General features: G+C 35.9%; 1 protein-coding gene across 4 annotated transcripts in view; it reads left to right on the top strand.

Annotated features, from left to right (window-relative positions):
• The window catches only part of tcf4 (transcription factor 4), a 172728-nt gene that overhangs the window by 73429 nt on the left and 78304 nt on the right, over positions 1 to 20995 (top strand). For 3 of the 4 annotated variants that reach the window (XM_088434425.1, XM_088434426.1, XM_088434424.1), the window contains exons 7-8: positions 5984 to 6042; positions 19848 to 19974. In XM_088434425.1, coding sequence (XP_088290551.1) covers positions 5984 to 6042; positions 19848 to 19974 — 186 coding nt within the window. Of the gene's footprint in view, positions 1 to 5983; positions 6043 to 18904; positions 18933 to 19847; positions 19975 to 20995 lie in introns of those variants that run through there. The other variant, XM_088434427.1, reaches the window with a different exon arrangement.

Below are 20995 nucleotides of genomic sequence, written 5' to 3'. Positions count from 1 at the left end.
GTTATACTTTACGTTTAAATACATACATAGGATTTCAATGGTTGTCTCCCTATGTGTGATACAAACGTGGGAGTGTATGTATCAGTGAGTGTGTGTGTGTGGATGCGTGTGTGTTTGTGTGTCTATGTCACTACCTTTTAGACTTTGTGGAAAGTTCTGGACTGGTGCCCAGCGATGTCATGGAAACGCTTGAATCGCTCAGAATGATTCATGTCTACCCAGAGCACCCCCCCCCCCACACACACACACACACACACACACACAGGAAGAGGGAGTTAAACCTTTCTTCTAGCCATCTTCCTTCCCCCTTTACCACCCTTTCTCCTTCCTACCCTTTTTATTTTTTCCCCCCATCATTGCACCATCCTCAGCAAATCGCACTATTAGTCATATTGTTTATTCAAATCGACTCATTATATGCATGCCAAAGGAGATCATGTCTTCTAAATGATTCCTTTCACGCCAACAAAGACTTGACGTATCTCTCAAGCTCGGAAAGAAAGGGTCTAGACATTGGCATTGATTCTGTGAGCAACTCCATCCTGGAGCATCTTTTTCTTCATTTTGATTAAGAGCAATGAATGTCAATAAACAATAGATGTCAACGAGGATAGGGGGAAAGGCGATACAGTGCGGTAATAAGTTTATTCGGTGTTGTGAAATTATAAAGTGAAATACTAAAATGAAATTAGACACATCTAAGTGTCAAAGTGTTGCCAAAATGTTTGCAAAAACACGGTCTTTTTTACAGAAATAAAAAACATGTTTCTAATTGCAAATATTAATATTTGAAAATTTACTATCCATCAAGTAAAAAGTAATTGTGATTGTACTAGTAATTTATCGCAATTGTAAGAATAAAGACGTTATCATTACGTGAATGAATGTGAGTAGCATTTTTCTTTTTTACAAATACTTTGTTTTCTTACTATGATTTAAATCAGCTACAAGTATGAGTTCAATCTTAAGTCTCGTTATTGTGTACTACGCATAATTAGCTGTGACTTATTTTTTTTGTGAAACTGGTGGTGGTACATTCACAATTTCAAACAAACATTCACACTTATCCACTACATATTTAGATTCTATTTAATTCAACCTGATTAAAAGCCCTAATATGTTCTTCTATATTAAAACAATTGTCAGATGTCTACATTTGATTTGCTTATTGTAGTTTTCTATTGAGGATGTGGCACATTTATAAGAGCATCTTGTAATGGGAGGCCTGTTAAGAGAGTGTGTGGTGTGAGCGAATAGACTGGCTGAGTATCATGGTTCCTCTTAACTTGCCAGGGAACTTACATGTCTCTCGGCATTGGGGATTAGCAGGGATTTGGTCCTCATTGCTCACCGACTTCTCTATGGGCATTATCCAGCCCAGTGGACTGACCTCCCCTCCTCCACCTTTTGTACCTTTGCAGCCAGCGCGTTCTTAACAAGCAGTGCTCTGTTTGGGGGCCCTCATCACAGCCAGTGAGTTTGTTTGGGTTTGTCACCGAGTGGGGACAAATGCTACCACCGGATTTCCGGGAGCAAGAGTAGGAGGTCAGCAAAATCAATTTCAGGAATGATCTTTCAATATGGTCTTTTGATAATGGACACTATCTATTGTTTGCTGTTTTGTGCTGTTATAAAGCTGGAAAATGAGCATTAAAATCCTAATTTATGTGTAATGTTAATTAAATGTGAATCTGGCAAACTAGTTTGAAAACTCTTGCAAATATGACTGTAATGTAACACGTTATCACAACCTGTGAAGTCTACCGTATATATGAAAGTTTTGATGCATTTTTATAATTCATTAATATGCCGATTTGCCCACAAACTAGACAAATAGTTTTTTGCATTGATGTTTACTGCATTTTTCCTTTTCATCTATACATGTTTCATCCAAACCTTCCACCAACAATTTACATCATAGCACTAAAATAAACACAAAATTGACATTAGCTCTGGCTAACATCTTACATATTTACATAAAAACAAATGTGACATACCACTTTGGGCTGCCCTGTCTGACGTTTGCGTAGTTAGCGCATCCTTAGCACTTTAGCAATGAAATCACACAGGAAGCACTTCACATGACCCCAAACTAAACCTAAAGTAAACTTACATGCTCAAAATAATTCTCCAAAAAAAATCATTTCTCCTGTGACTTGTAAATGATTCCTGGATCTTTGGAAATTTAAAATAAAAATGTACAAATTAAACTTCCTAAAAAGGTCTCTCTCTCTCTCTCTCTCTCTCTCTCTCTCTCTCTTTCTCTCTCTCTCTCTCTCACACTCTCTCTCTCTCGCTCTCTCTCTCTCTCTCACTGCACTTATCACCAACACATCAGCATCATCGCAATTTAAAGGTTTTAGGAGCATTTTTGGAGATTGAAATGGATTGAGCTACTTACATCTAAAAAGCATCTCTACTACTTATGAAAGATTCACGTTACGAAATTACTCCCGGAACAAATTAATTTTGTAAGTACAATTACCACTGTATATTGACTCCGGTCAATATACCAAAATACATTCAATCATGTTTGCACTCTGTACATTCAGACACATTTGCAATTATGTTTGAAGGCATTTGTAATTACATTCAAACGTACAAGCAATTACGTTTGAATGTACATGTACTGTAGGCTAAATGCAAAAATTATGCATTTTTTACCACAATGACACAACACATTGACTTTTTGTTCTTTCATTATTGTGTCCAATCTGCATTTTTTCCCATAAAGCTAACGGGTATGCACATGCACAAATCAATACCCCATTGCATAATGGGGAAAAATGTTTTTTGTATTTATTCTGCAAGTATGCTTGAGCATGATTGTAAGGTGCCTTGAACGTATGTGTAAGTACATTCGAATGAATTCGGTAGTGCAAAATGTTTATTTCATATTGGCTGCTCCATGCTTCTTGTAAAATCTTGGTTATCGGGAATGACGTATTGTTTTCACGTCATTTTAAACGATTGTGAATATGCATTTAAAATATTTAATTTTTTGTGCCATTAGACTTGGATTTGAATAAAAAAATTCTAAACTTAAGGAAAGGTTGTCTACCTCATCTCGAGCCAGCGTGTCTTTCATTTAAGTACACCTTTTTCTCCAGATCTTCTATTTTCCTCAAAGCACTATCAAAATTTTGAGTTCACGCTACAAAATCTCACAAAACTTTGAGAACTTGAAAGACTTTGATGTATAAGATCAAACATGGACGGTTCCCCTATTTTTAATATGAAAGCATTTGCTGGTTGTAAAGGACCTCACAATTGGTAAATCTTTTTCCGTTCCTGATTATTCAGGAGTCTTTGAAGGGACATGTAGAGTATGTGTATATTCTACGGTGTGTCTTTTAACTCCTGCCAAGTTTATGATGGATGAGTCTGTCATTGAAAGATGATAATGTTTCTTGATTGGGGAACATGAGTCATTCATGCTGTGTCCTGACTACACTAAGTTACATGCTTCATATTGACAGAGACACCGTCCAAAGAAGTTTAGGTGATGTCATATTTTGGAGAGGTCTACTTTAAAATTAGCTCAACTAGTTGAGAATGGTTTTACTTGTTGCACTATGAGAGCATGAAGACGTGTCTAAATGTCAAAAGTCCTCCTTCTGAGTTTGTCCTGAAGACATCCAGTTGTCTGACAGAAAGTAAATGTTTGTATTATGTTGCCAAGGATAACTTCCTAAGACGAAATTCACAATGATGACCTTGAATCACCAAGGAACATTCCAAGGTTTTATACCCTTTGTTCAATTTTAACCATTTTCTTTTATATAAACAAGGTTGGGTAAAATCTGAAGGTGTCGAGAAAGATATTGTAAACAGGTTTGGGCAAATCTTGAAGGACCCCAGGAATGTCTTTAAGGTGCTTTCTAATAATGAGAGAATGAAAATAACACCACTTTAATGTATGACTTGTTTATTTGTTTTATGTGTTCAATTAGAATACCTGGTTTGTTCTTAAAATAAGAATAACACACATTCAATGTTCTATGATAACATGCTTTACACTATACAGTATATATATATATATATATATATATATATATATATATATATATATATATATATATATATATATATATATATATATATATATATATATATATATATATATATATATATATATATATATATATATAGTATGTCAGTAAGAAATTACTAGATGAGCCGCATCGTTGCTTTGGTGTTTTTATCCGTCATTTCACACATGACTTATATTAATGGACATAGCAACTAATAAAAGTCAAAACCACCATGATATGACCCTTTAGCACGACATCCAACATAAGCCAGACGGCCATACAGCCGTGTGGAATATAACAACATGACTTACATTGGACATATGCAGCATACTGCACATGTGCTTTCTCACCTTGAAACAAATCCATGTCATCCAAACATTCAATTTATGCTTTCATTCATGCAATAAAACAAATTGTGTTTTACATGAGAGCCGCCCCCTTTCAGTCCCACCAGCCTATAGTGACTCTGGTGTATATTTAAAAAAAGGTAAACATGTTTAAATGCTTTTAGTGTAATAATTTACTATAATTTCATTTAAATAAGTCTGCAACATGGTGAAGCTAAAACCACGACTTTCCACCTTTATGCTTGTTTAAGAGGGATGAAATTTAAATAAAATATGAGCAATGAAATATGAAACATGAAGATGAAAATATATTGGCGATGGTCATTTCAAAGCCAACCTCCCTGCCCTAATGCAAGCAGTGCATATTTGGAGTGAGTCTCGTCTTATTAATGTAAAAAACAATCTAAAACTATTTACAAAAAATAGTTTGATGTGTGTATAACAGGCTATATTGCATATGCAATGTATATTGCGCACATTTACACATGTAGGTCTGTGTGCCAGTTATTGTCAGCGTGCATGTGTATGTGGTCGGAGGGGGCGGGGGCAAGGGGGTTCTTTGTATATGTGCCAAACCAGTCCAGCTGGCATCAGTGGTAACTGAAGCTGAGGCCCCTGGATCTATCAAATACACAAGAGCGCATATGCACACAGACGTACACACTGTCAACCACATTCCCACTTTCTACGCCTCTAATTATCAACCTCTTCTGCATTGACTACCATGTTGGCGTGTATTCAGCCCCATCTATACATGCCTGATTCAAACCCTTCACCATGTACACGCTTCATTTTCCTCCACACACGCTCACTATAAAACCCCTTCATTTCATCGCATGAGGCTGCACCAACCACAGAATGTAATTACACACTAGCAGTGGTTTGATATTTAGACTGGCTGAAGATTTAAGGCTTTATCCAAAAAGGTTTGCGTGGTAAAAATAGGCTTAAAGTGGTCCCACAGTTCCGAGGAAAGCAGGAACGCCTGTTCAGAAGCTGGAGGAGAAATTAGCTTTCTCTGCTTCTCTTTTTGTTTTGTTTTTATCAAAACGCTGCGGTGGCCTGCACATGTTTTCAATTTATCAGACGCTTCTGTTTACCCAGACACATGCAGGAATTGTATATGAAAATGCTGGCTGATACCTGCCCATAGTGTGCCTCTCTCATAAGGTGCCCCTGAAGTGCAAAACAAATGAACTGGAAAACACTTTTACATGTCATTAAACAAATGTATATTTCAAAAAACAAATGAACAAAAGCTGAAAGAAATTTACATTCCTGGAAACACATTTGCAAAAGCTTAATTGACAAAATTAAGAGAAACCGGAAAGGGTGTGGACCGTATTGCTGCACGTTCCAGCCTTTAGTCTGATTAATAAATCAATGTTTTTTTTTTGTGGGTTTTTTTTTTTCAAAAATGTGAAAAAAATGACTCATTCCATAAAACCTAATTGAATTCATCTATGTATTATTGGTCTCCATGCGTTCCTTAAGAACCAGTTGGAATGAATTATCCTCACATTCATGACACTGAATTGTTTCCCCAAACACTATACACTGTGCCGTCGTCTAACTGTACACTCTTTCTTCTTTTGTCTGCAGGTAAAACAGAGAGAAGTTCATATTCATATGGCAGAGAATCAAACCCGCACTGCCACCAGGTCAGTGATTCTTGAAATGCCCCTTACGTCGTAGACGAGACATACATTTAGTAATTTATTCCTTATTAATTGGTATATGCTGTATTTGTCGCTATTGATAGTTGGTGTTCTCTTAAATTTGACTTCAGTTGAATTACACTTGCAACCATCGTTCAACGTAAGTTTATATTGAAAGCACTGCTAAGAAAAAAATAAAATGAAGTGCGTAATCCAAGAGTCAGTGACAAAAACGAATCATTAAAGTTGGAACAGCAGGATCACAAATAATTAATGGGACGACACAAGAGGGCTACAACAATCTAAAGGAATGGCTAACATGACACGGCAGACAAAACACTGCAGATTGAAACACAACTAGCTCACCTAAAAAAAAAACATACAACAGCCAGCAGACAGTATCATCAAACAGAATCGATTAAGGTATTTAATGGTAAAGTAAAAAAAAAAACCTTCTCAGATGCATGTCTGATTTTAATAATTTCATTATTGTTTTTTTTTTAATGAATAACATTCAAATTTATACATGAAACATTCAATTATGTATCCATTTATTATGATGACAAGTTCATCAATTACAGGACAACTGTCTTTACTCTGGTCTTTGTTATAGCACAGCAAGTAAATACAGCTGTTTTGTTTTTGTTGTTGACAAAGACGACATGTTGGAACTTTCCTAACTTCAGTGAAACTTCATAAATTGTAATGTTGTGGATTGTTTTTTTCAGCTGAACATTTCTTGATGGCAGATGTAGTGAAAACCTTTGTAATGCTGAAAAATAATTAGCTCCGTACTTGCAAAACTACATAACCCCATTATAAAAGACAAGTTGATGATTGGGAAAACATACAGATGCTAGTTTGATGTTACCCAGGTTCCATCGTAGTCAGCCTGTCCGCTGTGTTGCCTCAGACCGGTGTTATGGGTTTAATCAATTAAAGCTTATCAAAGGAATGTATGTCCTTGTGAAAGTCAGCGGAATGAAAAGATGTTAGAAAGCTTAATGAATATGTATTATATCTCCCTTTTCAGCACTGGTTTGTGCTTTGAATGTAGCTTCATTGATCCCTGAGGGACATTAGATCGTTTTATTTAACCGCTCAATAACTGAGAGATACAGATGTCTCCAGTCACTGCACCTTTCATTCGCAATCGAGCGTTTTATAGTTGAAAGTACGTACAATAATACTATACCCAATAACGGTGCCAATACAACAGCTGCTACTTGAATTTTGAACCTAGACAATCAAGATCTCTTGTCCTTTGGAAAGTTTGGTTGAAATATTGCTAATTTTCCATCAGCTATGCCTACTTCTTTAAACTGATTTTGAAAGAGAGGTCCAGCATTTTTTATATAATCAGCCTTCAAGTCCATCAACAGTCATCAATTGTAATTATTTCATGTGAAAATATCCTTCTGATAAAATACACAAGTCCCTAGTATTGCCTTTACATGCTCAGCAATGCCCAAAGTTGTTCCTAGTTTAACCCTTTGACTCCAATTTTTTTTTTTTGAAAAAAATATAAAGCTTATCACATTTATCACTTTTTTTTAAATCTAGGATACTTGGAAAATTAGTTAAAAAAATTCCCACTTCCCATTTCCAAGAAATACCACTGGGACCGCATATCCTATCGACAACGATACATGTACAAAAAATGAACTGAAAATGATCACCAAACGCATACAATACATAGTAATCAGTGGAATTTATAGTAACACAAATATATAACACATATTATGAATATATTTCCGCAGTACTAGATGGTTAATTTAATTCACCAGAAAGACCTATCTTGTTATTAGTGCTCAGCACTGGCTTGTATATGCAATAGTTGCTAAATTCCACTAGAATATGTAGATAGGTGTGTCATGAAACACTGGGATGCCATTTCATCTTGTTGCTACCATTCCCATACCCACTGCCATTTTTTGAAAAGCGCATTGCAACCAATTGTCCTAACGAGAGTGAAAGGGTTAAATGGGAAAAATAATAATAAATGAGGATTCCAGTGATAAAAAACCTATATATATATATATATATATATATATATATATATATATATATATATATATATATATATATATATATATATATATATATATATTCATTTTGCACCTCTTGCTTTGTGACAAGTCACAACTACGTTGTATATGTGACATGCCTCATTCATATTTGTTTTTATTACCAGAAAGTTGTAAAAATAAAAAAGATAAAGTACCATTACTATTAATTTGGGTTATCAGTTTCATTTTAGTATTTTGGTAAAAGTTATTGACGGAGTAAATTTTATGTTTTGGTGGGCCGCTGCAATATACGTTGTGTGAATATGTGGGGCGACTATAACCAAAACTATACCACCAAGTTTTGAAATGAACAATTACATGATACCGTGCACTCAGCTTACCATACCACAATCTCATAAAACGTTTGGGTTAATAATAACCCAATTGTGGGTCAAAAAAGGATTATCCAATATTTGTCCCAACTTTTTGTTTGTATACAAAACAACCCAATTTTTGAGGTTGTCTTGTACAAAAAACCCACTCTAAAAATAAGTTTAAAAAAGATTATAACCCAGTTATCAATCAATAAAAGACCTACCCAATATTTTGGTTAATTTGACTCAATAGCCTTTTCAAGTGGGGTCAAATTCCCAAATTTGGGGTCTTCCTTTTTAGATCCATAATGTAGTTATTTTTAACCCAACTGTTTTTTAGAGTGCATCATGTCCGTTTGCTCATTTCAACATTTTATATTGTCACACTGGTCCCACGATGGCAGACTGGTTAGCATGTACAACAGTTCAGCGGGCCCGAATTCACTTCCAGCTCCGGTCTTCCTGTGTGGAATTTGTATATTCTCACCATGCCCATATGGGTTTTCTTCGTGCACTTTGGGTTTTCTCACAGACTCATAAACATTCATGATAGGTGTATTGGACATTTAAATTGTCCTTTGGGGTGAATGTGAGTGCAAATGGTTGTTTATCTTTGTGTCCTCTGAAATTGGCTGGCGACCATCGCAGGGTGTACCCCGCCTACAACTAGACCCTAGACAACTGGGATAGGCTCCAGCATCCCCGCGACCCTCGTGAGGATAAGTACTTAGAATAATGGATGGATCGATGGATGTTCTTATAAGCTATTTTACAGGTAAAATTGCAGAGCTCCATTAAAAAATTGTGAACTAAAGTTGGCCAGTTTGAGCCATGAAACTCCAAGCCTAAAAAGCATTAACACTCCAGCTCTCTACGTATGTATCAATGATGCTACATAACATCATGTAAAATAAATAAATACATGTAAAAAAAAAAAAAAAATGAAAAAAATTGCACACATCCTCACTCACACACTTTTTTTTAAAGAACTGATTATTGATATTCCGTAGCCTCAACTTGTTTTAGTTTGAATTGTGATTCACCCAAGAATTCCCCCACAACCCCGTTTATTGACTTTGAAGTACTCATTTGTGTTTTCAAAAATCGTGGAATAAAAAGCTTTCTGCCTTTGGTTTGAGCTTTTCCTTTGTGCCATGAGGACGAAAGATGGCCTTGACAAGCTCAGGAAAAGACACAAGCACACACATACCAAAAGAAGCAAGCTTTGTGTTTAGTTTTTATTGGAGAGTCGTTTTCACAAAACACTGACAACTACATGCAACTGAATGTATTTAATATTGGCTTAGTTTTAGTTGGTTTTTACTTTTGATGTATATTGGTCAGCAGTCTTGTATCACTTAAATTACTTTTTTGTTCCTTCTATCATCCATCCATCCATCCATCCATCCATCCATCCATCATTGTATTTATAAGCACCTCTCATATGCAGCTGTAGTCTTTATGCGGGGTTACAATAAATGGTAAAGGACAAAAATATGAACTAAATCAAACATTACTGCATCAGTGGCCATTTTCCTGCTGCGCTGCAGTCAAATTATCCTGCAACACAGTCTGAATGGCTCTTGATGGAAATTGTTTGGAAATGGCAGATAAATTTACATGCTGGGCTGAAGTCCAAAATCCTTTGGCTTCATTCTTGGCAGTAAGTGAAAATTCTGTCCTTGTAATAAAGGGAAGAAAAAAAAACAGTAAAATAACATTTAGAGGAGAAGATGAGCTCACATGGTGACAGCTGGCAGATTCAAATGACTTCAATTTAATCTGCAGTCAAATAGATTTGTACTATTTGAGTTTTGGGTTAATTTAGCTTTTAGTTTCGCACTTGGCTCTCATGATAGTTGAAGATTGTGAAAGTTTTTTCCTATATATATATATATATATATATATATATATATATATATATATATATATATATATATATATATATATATATATATATATATATATATATATATATATATATATATATATATATATATATATATATATATATATATATATATATATATATATATATATATATATATATATATATATATATATATATATATATATATATATATATATATATATATATATATATATATATATATATATATATATATATATATATATATATATATATATATATATATACACTTATTTATTTGGGGGGGCTGAAAAAATGTAAAAGAATGTCATGTTGAATAAGTTAATTTATGCAGATAGTCGAATTCATGTGATTGTGTCCATCCAACCACTAAATTCCAAAGACGTGAATATTTGTAGTGCTATAATTCAATTTTTAGTCGTTGCTAAAACAGCAGTACACTATATATGTTTTTTGTAGTTTTTGTAGCTGTCCCTTGCCACAATAATCAGGCGAGACATTTTCAGACTGGCTTCATTTGCTGCCTGGTACCACCAGACGCCAGTTGCAGCCATTGTAAGCTGCCAAAGTGATATACAAATGAACACAATATCAGCCCATTCTGCTTGCCAAGGGCACTAATATTACATTCACAATTTGCTCTGGTTATGTCTGTCTGTAGTATATGTTGTTTGATTGGAACATGAACGACAGAGAGATTAGAAAAAAGCAAAATTGGCTGAAAAAAACAAAAAAAACCACCCAGGTATCCCTTTGGTTGATTTCTGTATTACAATTGCTTTTTTTGGTTGCATTGTTCTGCTCCATGCTTTTGATCTTGTTCTGAAACAGCATCTTTCCCAAAGTTTCAGGAAGCTCTTGTGTCTACTGAGCTCCCTGGTCATTTTTTCCCCTGTGAGTCTGCTATTGTGTGTACATGTTCTTTTTTTTTATGTGACAGGGATCATGGCAGGCCTATAGAATAGCCCTCTTGTTTTAAATGTTTATTGGGGGCTGGGAAAATTGAACCTCTGCCAAAACAAGGAGCCCCAAACTAACCCATCCCCCAACCCCTAAAAATGGTCAACCCATTAAGAGACCTTTGTTTGTTTGTTGACTGCATGGGTTCGGAGCAAAACCAATATTTACTTTTTTTTTCACAAACTTAGCATTCCAGTTCAGTCCAAATATTTAATTTCAGTGTCATGGTCTGCTCATCCTATTTCCATGCCATTTGTCTTCAATAGGATTTAGTACTTTTATCCTTCCTAAAAAGGAAGTTAACCCGAAAACTTTAAAATAATATGTCCTATGGAGCCCCACTAGTCTTTTTTCAACTGGCAGTGCAACGCAAATGCTGACCTTAAGAAGCTCGAAATAACAAGTGCCTATGCTTTTTTGAGTAGTGTATGTAATACTGTAGTAAAATCTAGAGGAGGCACTCAATACAGGGCAGCTTTAGAGAAAGTGTAAAATTGCAAACGCACATACACATGCACGTGTACACTCGCACAAGATTGAACAGCTGGTCACGGACACCTAACATATCTGAGCTATCATAGCCACATTCCAGACCACACAAATACACAAAGACACACGTTCAATAGATGAGAAGACACTACAAGTGTGCTTTTTTTACGATAATTCGCACACATGCAAAAATCAAAAGCTTCACAAGAATGAATTGTGCATGAGCTATGATTGATGGATCCTTATCTTAAAAGATAAAACAGCAAGATCCAGGCTCCAACTCAAATTTTCAAAGTTTTTGTTTTAAAAAAAAAAAAAAAAAAAAAGGTGACTTCAAATGTTACTCTTCAATGCTTGTTCCAATGTATTTCTATACACATTTCTACACATTTCTATAACCCGATGTGGACACAAAATTAATGTGACAATAATTTATCAAATTATTCATTAAAGAGGCATCAATTCGACAATGCCTTTTATTTTGTAACTCATTGAAGCATTACTTTATTAAAGAAAAAATCTTCGCCACAGTTGTTTGACTTGTTTCCACTTCATCCCTTTTCGTATTATTTTGGTCATTGTTTTTTTTTTTTTTTTTTTTTTTTGCATCAATAGTCCTATTGTCTCCTTCTCATACCTATTGCCCGCCTTTTCTTTTAGTACTAATTGCATGCAAAACATTGCTAGATACGGTGAGGAGTAATGTGGTGTCTCAATCATCTCTAAGTGTTCTTAAATGATTGCTATATGTTTGTCAAGCCAAGCATTGCGTGCTTATTAAGGAGAATGTTTTGAACTAATGTGTCTGGGTTGAGTCTGTTTGTGTCTGTATTTGTGTGTGTCTGTTTGTGTGCATGTGTATTCGTGTGTGTCTGTGTGCATGCACGCATGTGTGCGTGCACGTGCATGATTGTGTGGAAATGTGACACGTGTGTGCATGTGTTTGTGTGTCTTCCATAGGAGATACAGTAGCTCAAATTATGTCATGTTAAAAATGTTTCAGAAAAAGTCACTACTGTCAGCATTACTTGCTGCAAGTCTCAGCCTACTTGAAATTTTGAGTGCTTTTTGTACATGTCATTTTAAAGGAAAATAACCCAATTGATGGATAGATTTAAAATAATGTAACTGTAGGAAGAAAATTCCTTATTAAACTTAAGCTCTTCATCTTCATTCATTAGTACAAACAAAATAAAGTCACTCAGTCTACACAATCTTGTTAACAAATGTTGAACACATTAACATGAAAGCGAAATCTGAGAACATGTTAATTTCCTTGGCTAAACGAACCTCAACCCTATCATTTGTTATTTATTATGTATGATAACAGTGGCAGCTCAACTCAGCAGCTAACTAGTAGTCATCATGAAGTCAAGTTAAATCATGTTTTTATTTTACTAAGTTCAGGTCATAAGGAGTCATCAAATACTCTTTTTTTAAATGAAAAATATCGTCATCCATCCATTCCTCTGCCTATATGTATGCAAAGACCGTCTTGACGTACAGCTCTAGTACTTGTGTTAGTGCACCACCTTTGGCCAAAAAGCTGATGTTATTTACAGTATGCATCAAAAATAACCTACTGATTTAGTAGTTTAATATATAAAAAACATATACGTAAGTACATTGATCTCCCCAAAAGAAAGGATAGAAAGTTGTGAATGTCTGAAAAAGAGCAGGGGCTTGATTATCCAGGTATGTAACCTGCCACTATAAACAATGTGCACTGTGCAGTATAGTGGCTTGGTTTTAGGTGTTCAAATTTCAACCAGTAGGGCGCAGTAAAGCACAAAAGATGCCCAGTCTGTTCCTCAAGAAGAAGAAGAAGAAGATAAGGAAAAACAGGAAGTTATTGACCTCATAGCAGCTAACAGGCAACTCCACTAGTTTACACATTGAATATTGTTGAAGGATCATTACATGTGTGACGTACGTTGAACAAATTTCATGGTTGTACTAGTGTTTCTTGACCTTAAATGAGGATTGCTGGTGCGCTAATGCTAATCTTTGCACCTGTTAGCGTATGCAAATTCACATAGAAGGTCATAAATAATAAGTTATATCTGCTCACAATAACAAACGTCTCACATCACTTTCAACTTCAATGAATTATTCAGACAAATATACTAAAATTGGTTTGTAGTTTTTGATTTTGATTATTCAATGGGATAATCAATTGGTTATTACATTTTTAAAAGATTTGATAGTGACAGACCAAGATGAGACCTAAAATCAGTGTCTCTCCATCATCAATATTTCCCAGCTGGAATTTCAAGCCCAGAACGTCCCTGGTCACCAGCAAATTTCGGTACTCAAGCAATCAATTTTACACTCTGATCTACAGCTCTGGACAATTTCAAGTAATCAATTAATTACTTTTGGATGTGGGAGGAAGCCAGAGTCCCCAAAGAATGTCCAAACTTTACAAGGGAAAAGCCTCAGCTGAGTAACAAACTTGGGACCAATGGACTGTAAGGCTAACTGCTACCCCACTGCGCCGTCATTGAATTGATTTGATTTACTTAATTTTAATCACCTCTTAAACTTTCCATTAACTGTGGTTATGGCAAATCAGATGTGATTTGTGGTTACAGTGTCTTTGAGCCTGGTGAGTTGTAGGTTTCTGCTGGTTTGAATTTTTCTGGTATGCCTCAGGGTTTGAATCCCTTAGGAATGTATGTGAATGTGTGTCTGCGTGTGTGTGTACGTGTGTGTGTGTGCGCTTGTGTGTATCAGCTGGAGCAAAGCTGGCATACAGGTGTGCCGGTGCCTTGCCAGCATCTTCTTGTAATTAATGGGTCTCTCTCTCTCTCTCTCTCTCTCTCTCTCTCTCTCTCTCTCTCTCTCTCTCTCTCTCTCTCTCTCTCTCTCTTCTACTGTCACTGTTTATTTCTAGATTGCACAGAAAATCATCACACCTGAGTGACTATAAAAAGTCATGAGAGTGACAGGCGAAATATTCAATACATCGTCAATACATTGTCGGTTATGAAGCCAAAATCTGAATGTGTTCTTTATTTTTCCTATTAATTTGATTGTGATGTAATAATTGGTATAACAGTCTAATGTATTGATAGACATACAGTATTTCATACAAAACCGCACTACACAGTGCATTTTTAGGCAAAAATACATATACACCCATTTCTGTCATGACGTTTGAGAAACTATTTGAATGATGGTTTGAACTAAATTTTATGCTAAGAGGCATATTTTACACCTAAATATTTGTCAATTTAACTGCTCAAATTTGCTGGTCAATTATAAAATTTTAAAGCAGGATTGACTCATTTTGTGCTACGTAAAACTAAAATGCATTAGTTTGAGTGCTGCCTAAACTAAACAGACTTCTAGAACATCTTGTTTGAGGTTTTCAGTATACCAACCAAACAGTAAAATACATTGTGACTAAATAAGTGTTCTCACTGCTTTAGCAAGATGACAAGCCTAACTGAAGGTCAAATTCACCGAACTCTGTGAGTTGCATTCAGACATATGTCTTGATGAGTGTCATGATAGAGACACTCTGTGTTCCGCTCAGTTCGTCTATCTGCCCATTTTTTTCCCAGACTCACTGGTAATCCATCTTTTCTCATTTCTTCTTTGTGAGCAGCTGGCCATAGAAAGCCTAGTCAGCTCTGCAAGAAACAGGCTCCACTGTTTGTTCCCTGGTTTTATGTGTATATGCATGAGTGTCACATGGATGCACATCCCAAACTCTCAGCAAAGCATTTTGGAGCTCATAATGTCAAACAAAAGTACTGCACTAATATTTTTACACTCACAACATTTACATGTACAAATGAATCGGGTACATCATGTACAAATGAAGAGCAGTTTACATGTTCTGGGTTAAATTTGATCTTTGGCCAAATGTTTGCTTCCACTTCTGTGTGTAAGTGGTCTGTAGCCTATGGTCTATGCACCAGTATCAGTATCGAGCGGTTTGGTATCGGGGCACACAGAGAGACAGACCCTGTCAAGTTGTGGATTATTACATGTTATTATGATATTATTACAATACATATTATAATACATGGTGCAAATGCATGTGAAAGCACCCAATCAGTCAACATTTTTTCTTCTCTACTTTAGTTTTGCAAGTTAAGATAAACAGAAAGTGATAAGAAGAAGTTAATCAAAAAGGGTGAACACGCAATTTAGCATGCATTTAATGGCCATCTAGGATTTTAGTACTAACTAGCCTAGGGACATCTTTTGATCTTGCAAATGTGTAAGTAGCAATGTTAACACCATGTAGGATTAAAACTCAAGAATTGTATTGTTTACTTCGTAGGTGTAATCATTACCGGTAATCTTTTGTGGTACACTTGAGGAAAACATTTGAATGATTTTTCTCAGTTCATCGTTTTTGTTTGAACAATTAACTTCATGTTCTTTGACTCTCTCATGATTCAATTTGTTGCTAATTTTGGGGTCTACGAATCGATTCAGAATTGATTTTTGTTTCAAAATGATTTCGGATTAAACATGATTGTATTGACTATCATTTCTACTCCAATTCATAAATGTTCAAAAAATTGTCATGCTCTACTCAAGTTTGCTTTGCAAGTGATAGAATGAAAAATGGAGACATTAAAGTGTATTTTTTGTTATCTATTAAATGTTGAATTGTTAGGAAAGTGCCTTTTTTTCTACAAAATACTAACTAGAATGGAAGACGGAAGCCTTGTTATTTGAATAGGTATTTTAAACCTAAGTGATTTTTATTTCATTTATTGTAAAGGAAGTAAAATATCAGTCATTTCACCCCCATTATTTTTTTGACATGTCTCTGCTTTTATCGATTGATTAAAAAAAAAAAAAAAATGAATACATATAGGGATCTTTTTTCTGTCTAAGTTGGAAATGTCCGACTGGATTTGAATGCACTATGTAGAAAGCAACTAACACTAATACTGGTGACTGGCGCCCTATCGTACAATGACTGCATTCTTAGCAGTTTTTTAATGTCTATAGTCAGCGATTGAATCTGAGTTTTTAATGGTAGTGCGTTGATGTTGCTATGGACATGATATGATGGCAATAAAAACTGAGATGCGAGGAGGAGTAAAGCTAGCGGGTAACAACCATTGCGGTTGTTCAAAATATTGTTTATTTTGAAGTTGGCCTGAAGGAAGCCTATTTTTGATATCATCAAGTAGGTTTCATCTATGATTGGCTGGTAACCAGACCATGGTGTCGCCTGCCTACTGCCAAAAAGTCTGCTTGGATAGGCACCAGCTAGCCAGCGACCCTAAGGAGAATATTGGGACTTCTTACCGTAATTCCCCAAATATGGGACACACTTTTTTTCCCGAAAACGAAGGCCAAAAATATGGGTACGTCCTATAAGCGATAACCTAATAAAATGTTGCTTTTTTTTTTCAACACCATTTCAGGCAGTTTGATCTGTCAGCCACATAAGCCAAAATGTGCATTTTTACATCGGCCGTATTCTTACTCACAATAATTATTGTAATGGGATGAGCTAGTGGAAAGGGATGTCAGTTGGCTGTCAGCCTCGTGCCTGTTGCAATTAACAGCAGCTCATGTTAGCTGAAGCTGCATTATTATCAATAAAAGAAGCGGGCGGACCGAACCAACGTCCAAGTCCATCCTTGTGCACACACAGGAATATTACCAAAACTGAGAGGAAAAACTTATGAGGTCTCCTGCTGATTCAATTAAGAGAGGACTGATTAGAGAAAACAGAAAGGTAATCCATATGGCTGATATATTAATTGCGGTCTTTTGGCGTATACACACAAACAGAAACTTGGTGAAACACGGATGCTGCTCAAATTTGGGTATTTGTGGTAAAATGAACTCGAACCGTGTCGACCAACAGCTCCGAGAGCATTCAATATTACACTGGCGAGTTCACTGACCGCCCACAATGTGGGAAATCTGAAACACGCTTCCCTTAACATGCAACAAATATCTAATTTACGGATATGAGGAATAGAAAAGATGAGTGTACAAAAGACAACACTTATTCTGTTTTGCTATTGTTTCGCCATTTGACGTTGTCTTATTCACTGTAACATAGAAAATACCAGAATTTCACCCCCAAATTAAGGTTGTGTCTTTTACACAGGTGTGTCTTATATTGGGGGGATTACGGTATATCAATTCTAAATCGTATGCTACGGTGTCCTAACTTGGATTTGATTGCACTCTGGCAAACACCAGTTGGTATCAACAGCTACATCAGTGAGTACAGTATACCTACAAGTAGGGACACAGAGACATGCAGGTAAAGAGAGACAGTCAGACAGACAGATGGGTATTTTGTCTCTCCTCCAGCTCGTCTAGTTGCCAGGGCGACCGTCTGGCCTGGCTCAGTGCTCAAGTACAAGAGGAGAAAAGAAAGAAAAGCAGCACAATCAATGAGACTCTTTTTGTTTTAGTGGGAACCCCCTTTTACCCCCAGATGACACACGGTCTCACAGCGCGAGATGACTGAGATGGTGTGTGTGTGACTGTGTGTGAGTTTTTGTGCCTTTGTGTCTGACTCCTTCTTGTGTGTGAGGCTGACTTTATTTAAGACAGGGACCCTTTTGTTTTAAGCAGGAGAATGGCACTGAGGCCGAGGCCGGCTCTGTAATTGGCCTACTTAGACCCTGTTTAGCATGAGAAAAGCCCTTCTTGGCTCACTAGTGCCAAGCCAACTCTTGTTTTCAGCCACAGAGAGGGCCAATGTGCTGATCAGAATTCAGATTAGTCTGAAAAACATCCACTACCACCCCACAAATACAGTCTTCCACCCTCTGCTTTATATACACTGCACGCTAATTACTTGACAACAAAGCTGGGGGGGTCTACCATTTGACGGAGTAGTGGAAGAGTCTATTTACGGAGAACGGGTGGGGGGTTAGTTCTTTTTCACGTCTTTCTTCCTCACTAACTTTTTCTGCCTCTTGTAAAAAAAAAAAAAAAAAAAGTCTTTCCATCCATCTTTCCTCTTTGTCTTGTTTATGCCTGATCAGCCCAGCCGGCACTTGTTGCTGCAGAATGATTGAACTTAATTAGAGCGACAATGTGAGAGCTGTTTGAAAAGTCTGAGTAGTGAAACAGGGTCACAGTTAGAGGAGGGAAGATGCGGCACAGAGGAGAAGTTAGAATCTGAGTCTCTGCACTGAGCAGCATCATGTTGCATTCATGGAGGTACTGTAAATAGCTTCACAGCGCTGTATTTTCCCTTTTTTTCTAAAGATTCTTTATCTTTTCCTTTCTAGTTATATATCCTCTACTATTCTGAATTGAATCATTCATGCTCCAATTTAGAAGTCTTTTTTGTTTGTTTGTTTTAAACTGTGTCTAGTGTTGTAGTAATAGTAGTAGTAGTGGAACTTGATATTAGCATTGTTATATTTGTCATTGATGTATTATTGTTCTGTCTTCAAATTGAGATTGATATAATGACTATGGTTGTACTTGTTATTGCCTGAAAGGGAAATCCTGGCAAGTGAACAATATCAGGGTGGCTAAAAGTGGTTTGGGGCTTTGATTCCTTACTCAAGGGAACCTAAGTGTAAAGATTAGGATCTCTCTAACAACCACTCCAATTATAGAAACACCCCACTTAGATCTTTCAAGCTTCAACCTCATAGCGTTCTAGCTGAACCAGCGGCCTTAAAATATAATTTAATAAAAACCCGCCAAATGCCTTCACACACAGCTTCCATGCAAACATTGCAAACAGTTGATGGATTTATTTAATTAAAATGTTGAATTCACGTGAGGTTCCCATATTGTCATGTGATGCCAGACTTTTTTTTTTTTTTCCTGAGCTCTGAACTCAGAGCTTCAGTGACCTTTTCCTTGTAAGAGTTCAGACATTTCCAATTCGCCAATATTCTGGAATGCATCATGGGCGATTGCCTTCCTGGGTATTTAAATTGAGTCGGTTCAAGACGCCTTTTCATTTATGTTGAAATCTAGAACCTATTCATATGGCTGAGGACAATCGTAAAGAAGTGAAGAGCACATTCAGCCACCTGGAAACTTTTTTTTTTTTTTACTGGCAAAATGGTTGGATTAACACCCCCTCCTTTGTGTCATCCTATGAATCTGATTCAGTCAATATTGGGTGGTGAGATGGGTTTGGGGAGTCCTGGTGCCACGTCGCCCACCAAGCCGCACGGTCAGTACTACCAGCACTACGGCACCAATCCCCGCAGAAGACCACTGCATATGGACTCCATGGGTAAGGTGGTGCTTTTGTTAAATGAATGATCTACATGCATTACGTACGAATAATAAAGATTTTCCCCCACGAAAAAATCCTCAGCATATAAATTGTGGAGCATAAATTGTATTATTATTATTGTATTATATATATATATGGTTATATACGGTGTATATCATATGTTTTATATATATATATATATATATATATATATATATATATATATATATATATATATATATATATATATATATATATATATATATATATATAGTATAGGCCATTTATTATTTATTAATGTTTATTAAAATACAATACTAAATTTCTTTTTAGCTGTGTTTTCTTTCCCTTAATTTGCTTTCTTTTCTTTTCTTTTGAACCATAGTCATGATCAAAATGAATAAATTACAGTACCAATTGGAGTGCCTTATGTATCTGGCTTTTCTGAGCATCTTTCAGAAATCCAATTCCAATTTATCATCTACAATCAAAGCATTTTGTGAATACACTGATAAGTTTCCTTTTAATGTATAATTTTCTTTGGTTTGATTTGATCTGTTCCCTTTTTCCTGAATTGGTATACAAAAAAAAGTAAATATGCTCCCTCAAAGTAAGAAGTTTGAAATAGTTAGCAAAAGTGTAAATATTTTCTACGCTTCATTTCTGTATAATCCAGTCTTTATTAACCATCATTAACTGTCTTTTTTATAGTTTTTAAAATGTGCTTGTATTTTGTCCATTTGGGGCCTCCGTGCCATATCTATTTATTGGCATGGTTGAAAAAGGGAAAATATTCAGGACAATAATGTGTAAGTGTAGCCTTGGTAATGTTTGGCACGATGGGACACAAAAATACACACAAACACACACAAATGATCCGGGGCCAATTCCACCCTCCCCAAAAAAATCTTTCTTTCATTTTTCCATCAAAGTCTCCCCTTCCCAGTTAATGGACTGCTCCTTTGCTCCCTTTGAAAGAATAGAAAATCCAAACTAATATAAACATAACCTCTTTTCTTTTATCAAAGCAAAAAAGGGA

Source organism: Hippichthys cyanospilos, chromosome 15 (assembly GCF_059441005.1).
Source record: "Hippichthys cyanospilos isolate Australia breed blue-spotted pipefish chromosome 15, RoL_Hcya_1.0, whole genome shotgun sequence".
NCBI lineage: Eukaryota > Metazoa > Chordata > Actinopteri > Syngnathiformes > Syngnathidae > Hippichthys > Hippichthys cyanospilos.
Note: the sequence above shows the minus strand (reverse complement) of the source record. Positions and strands in the feature narration are given on the sequence as shown.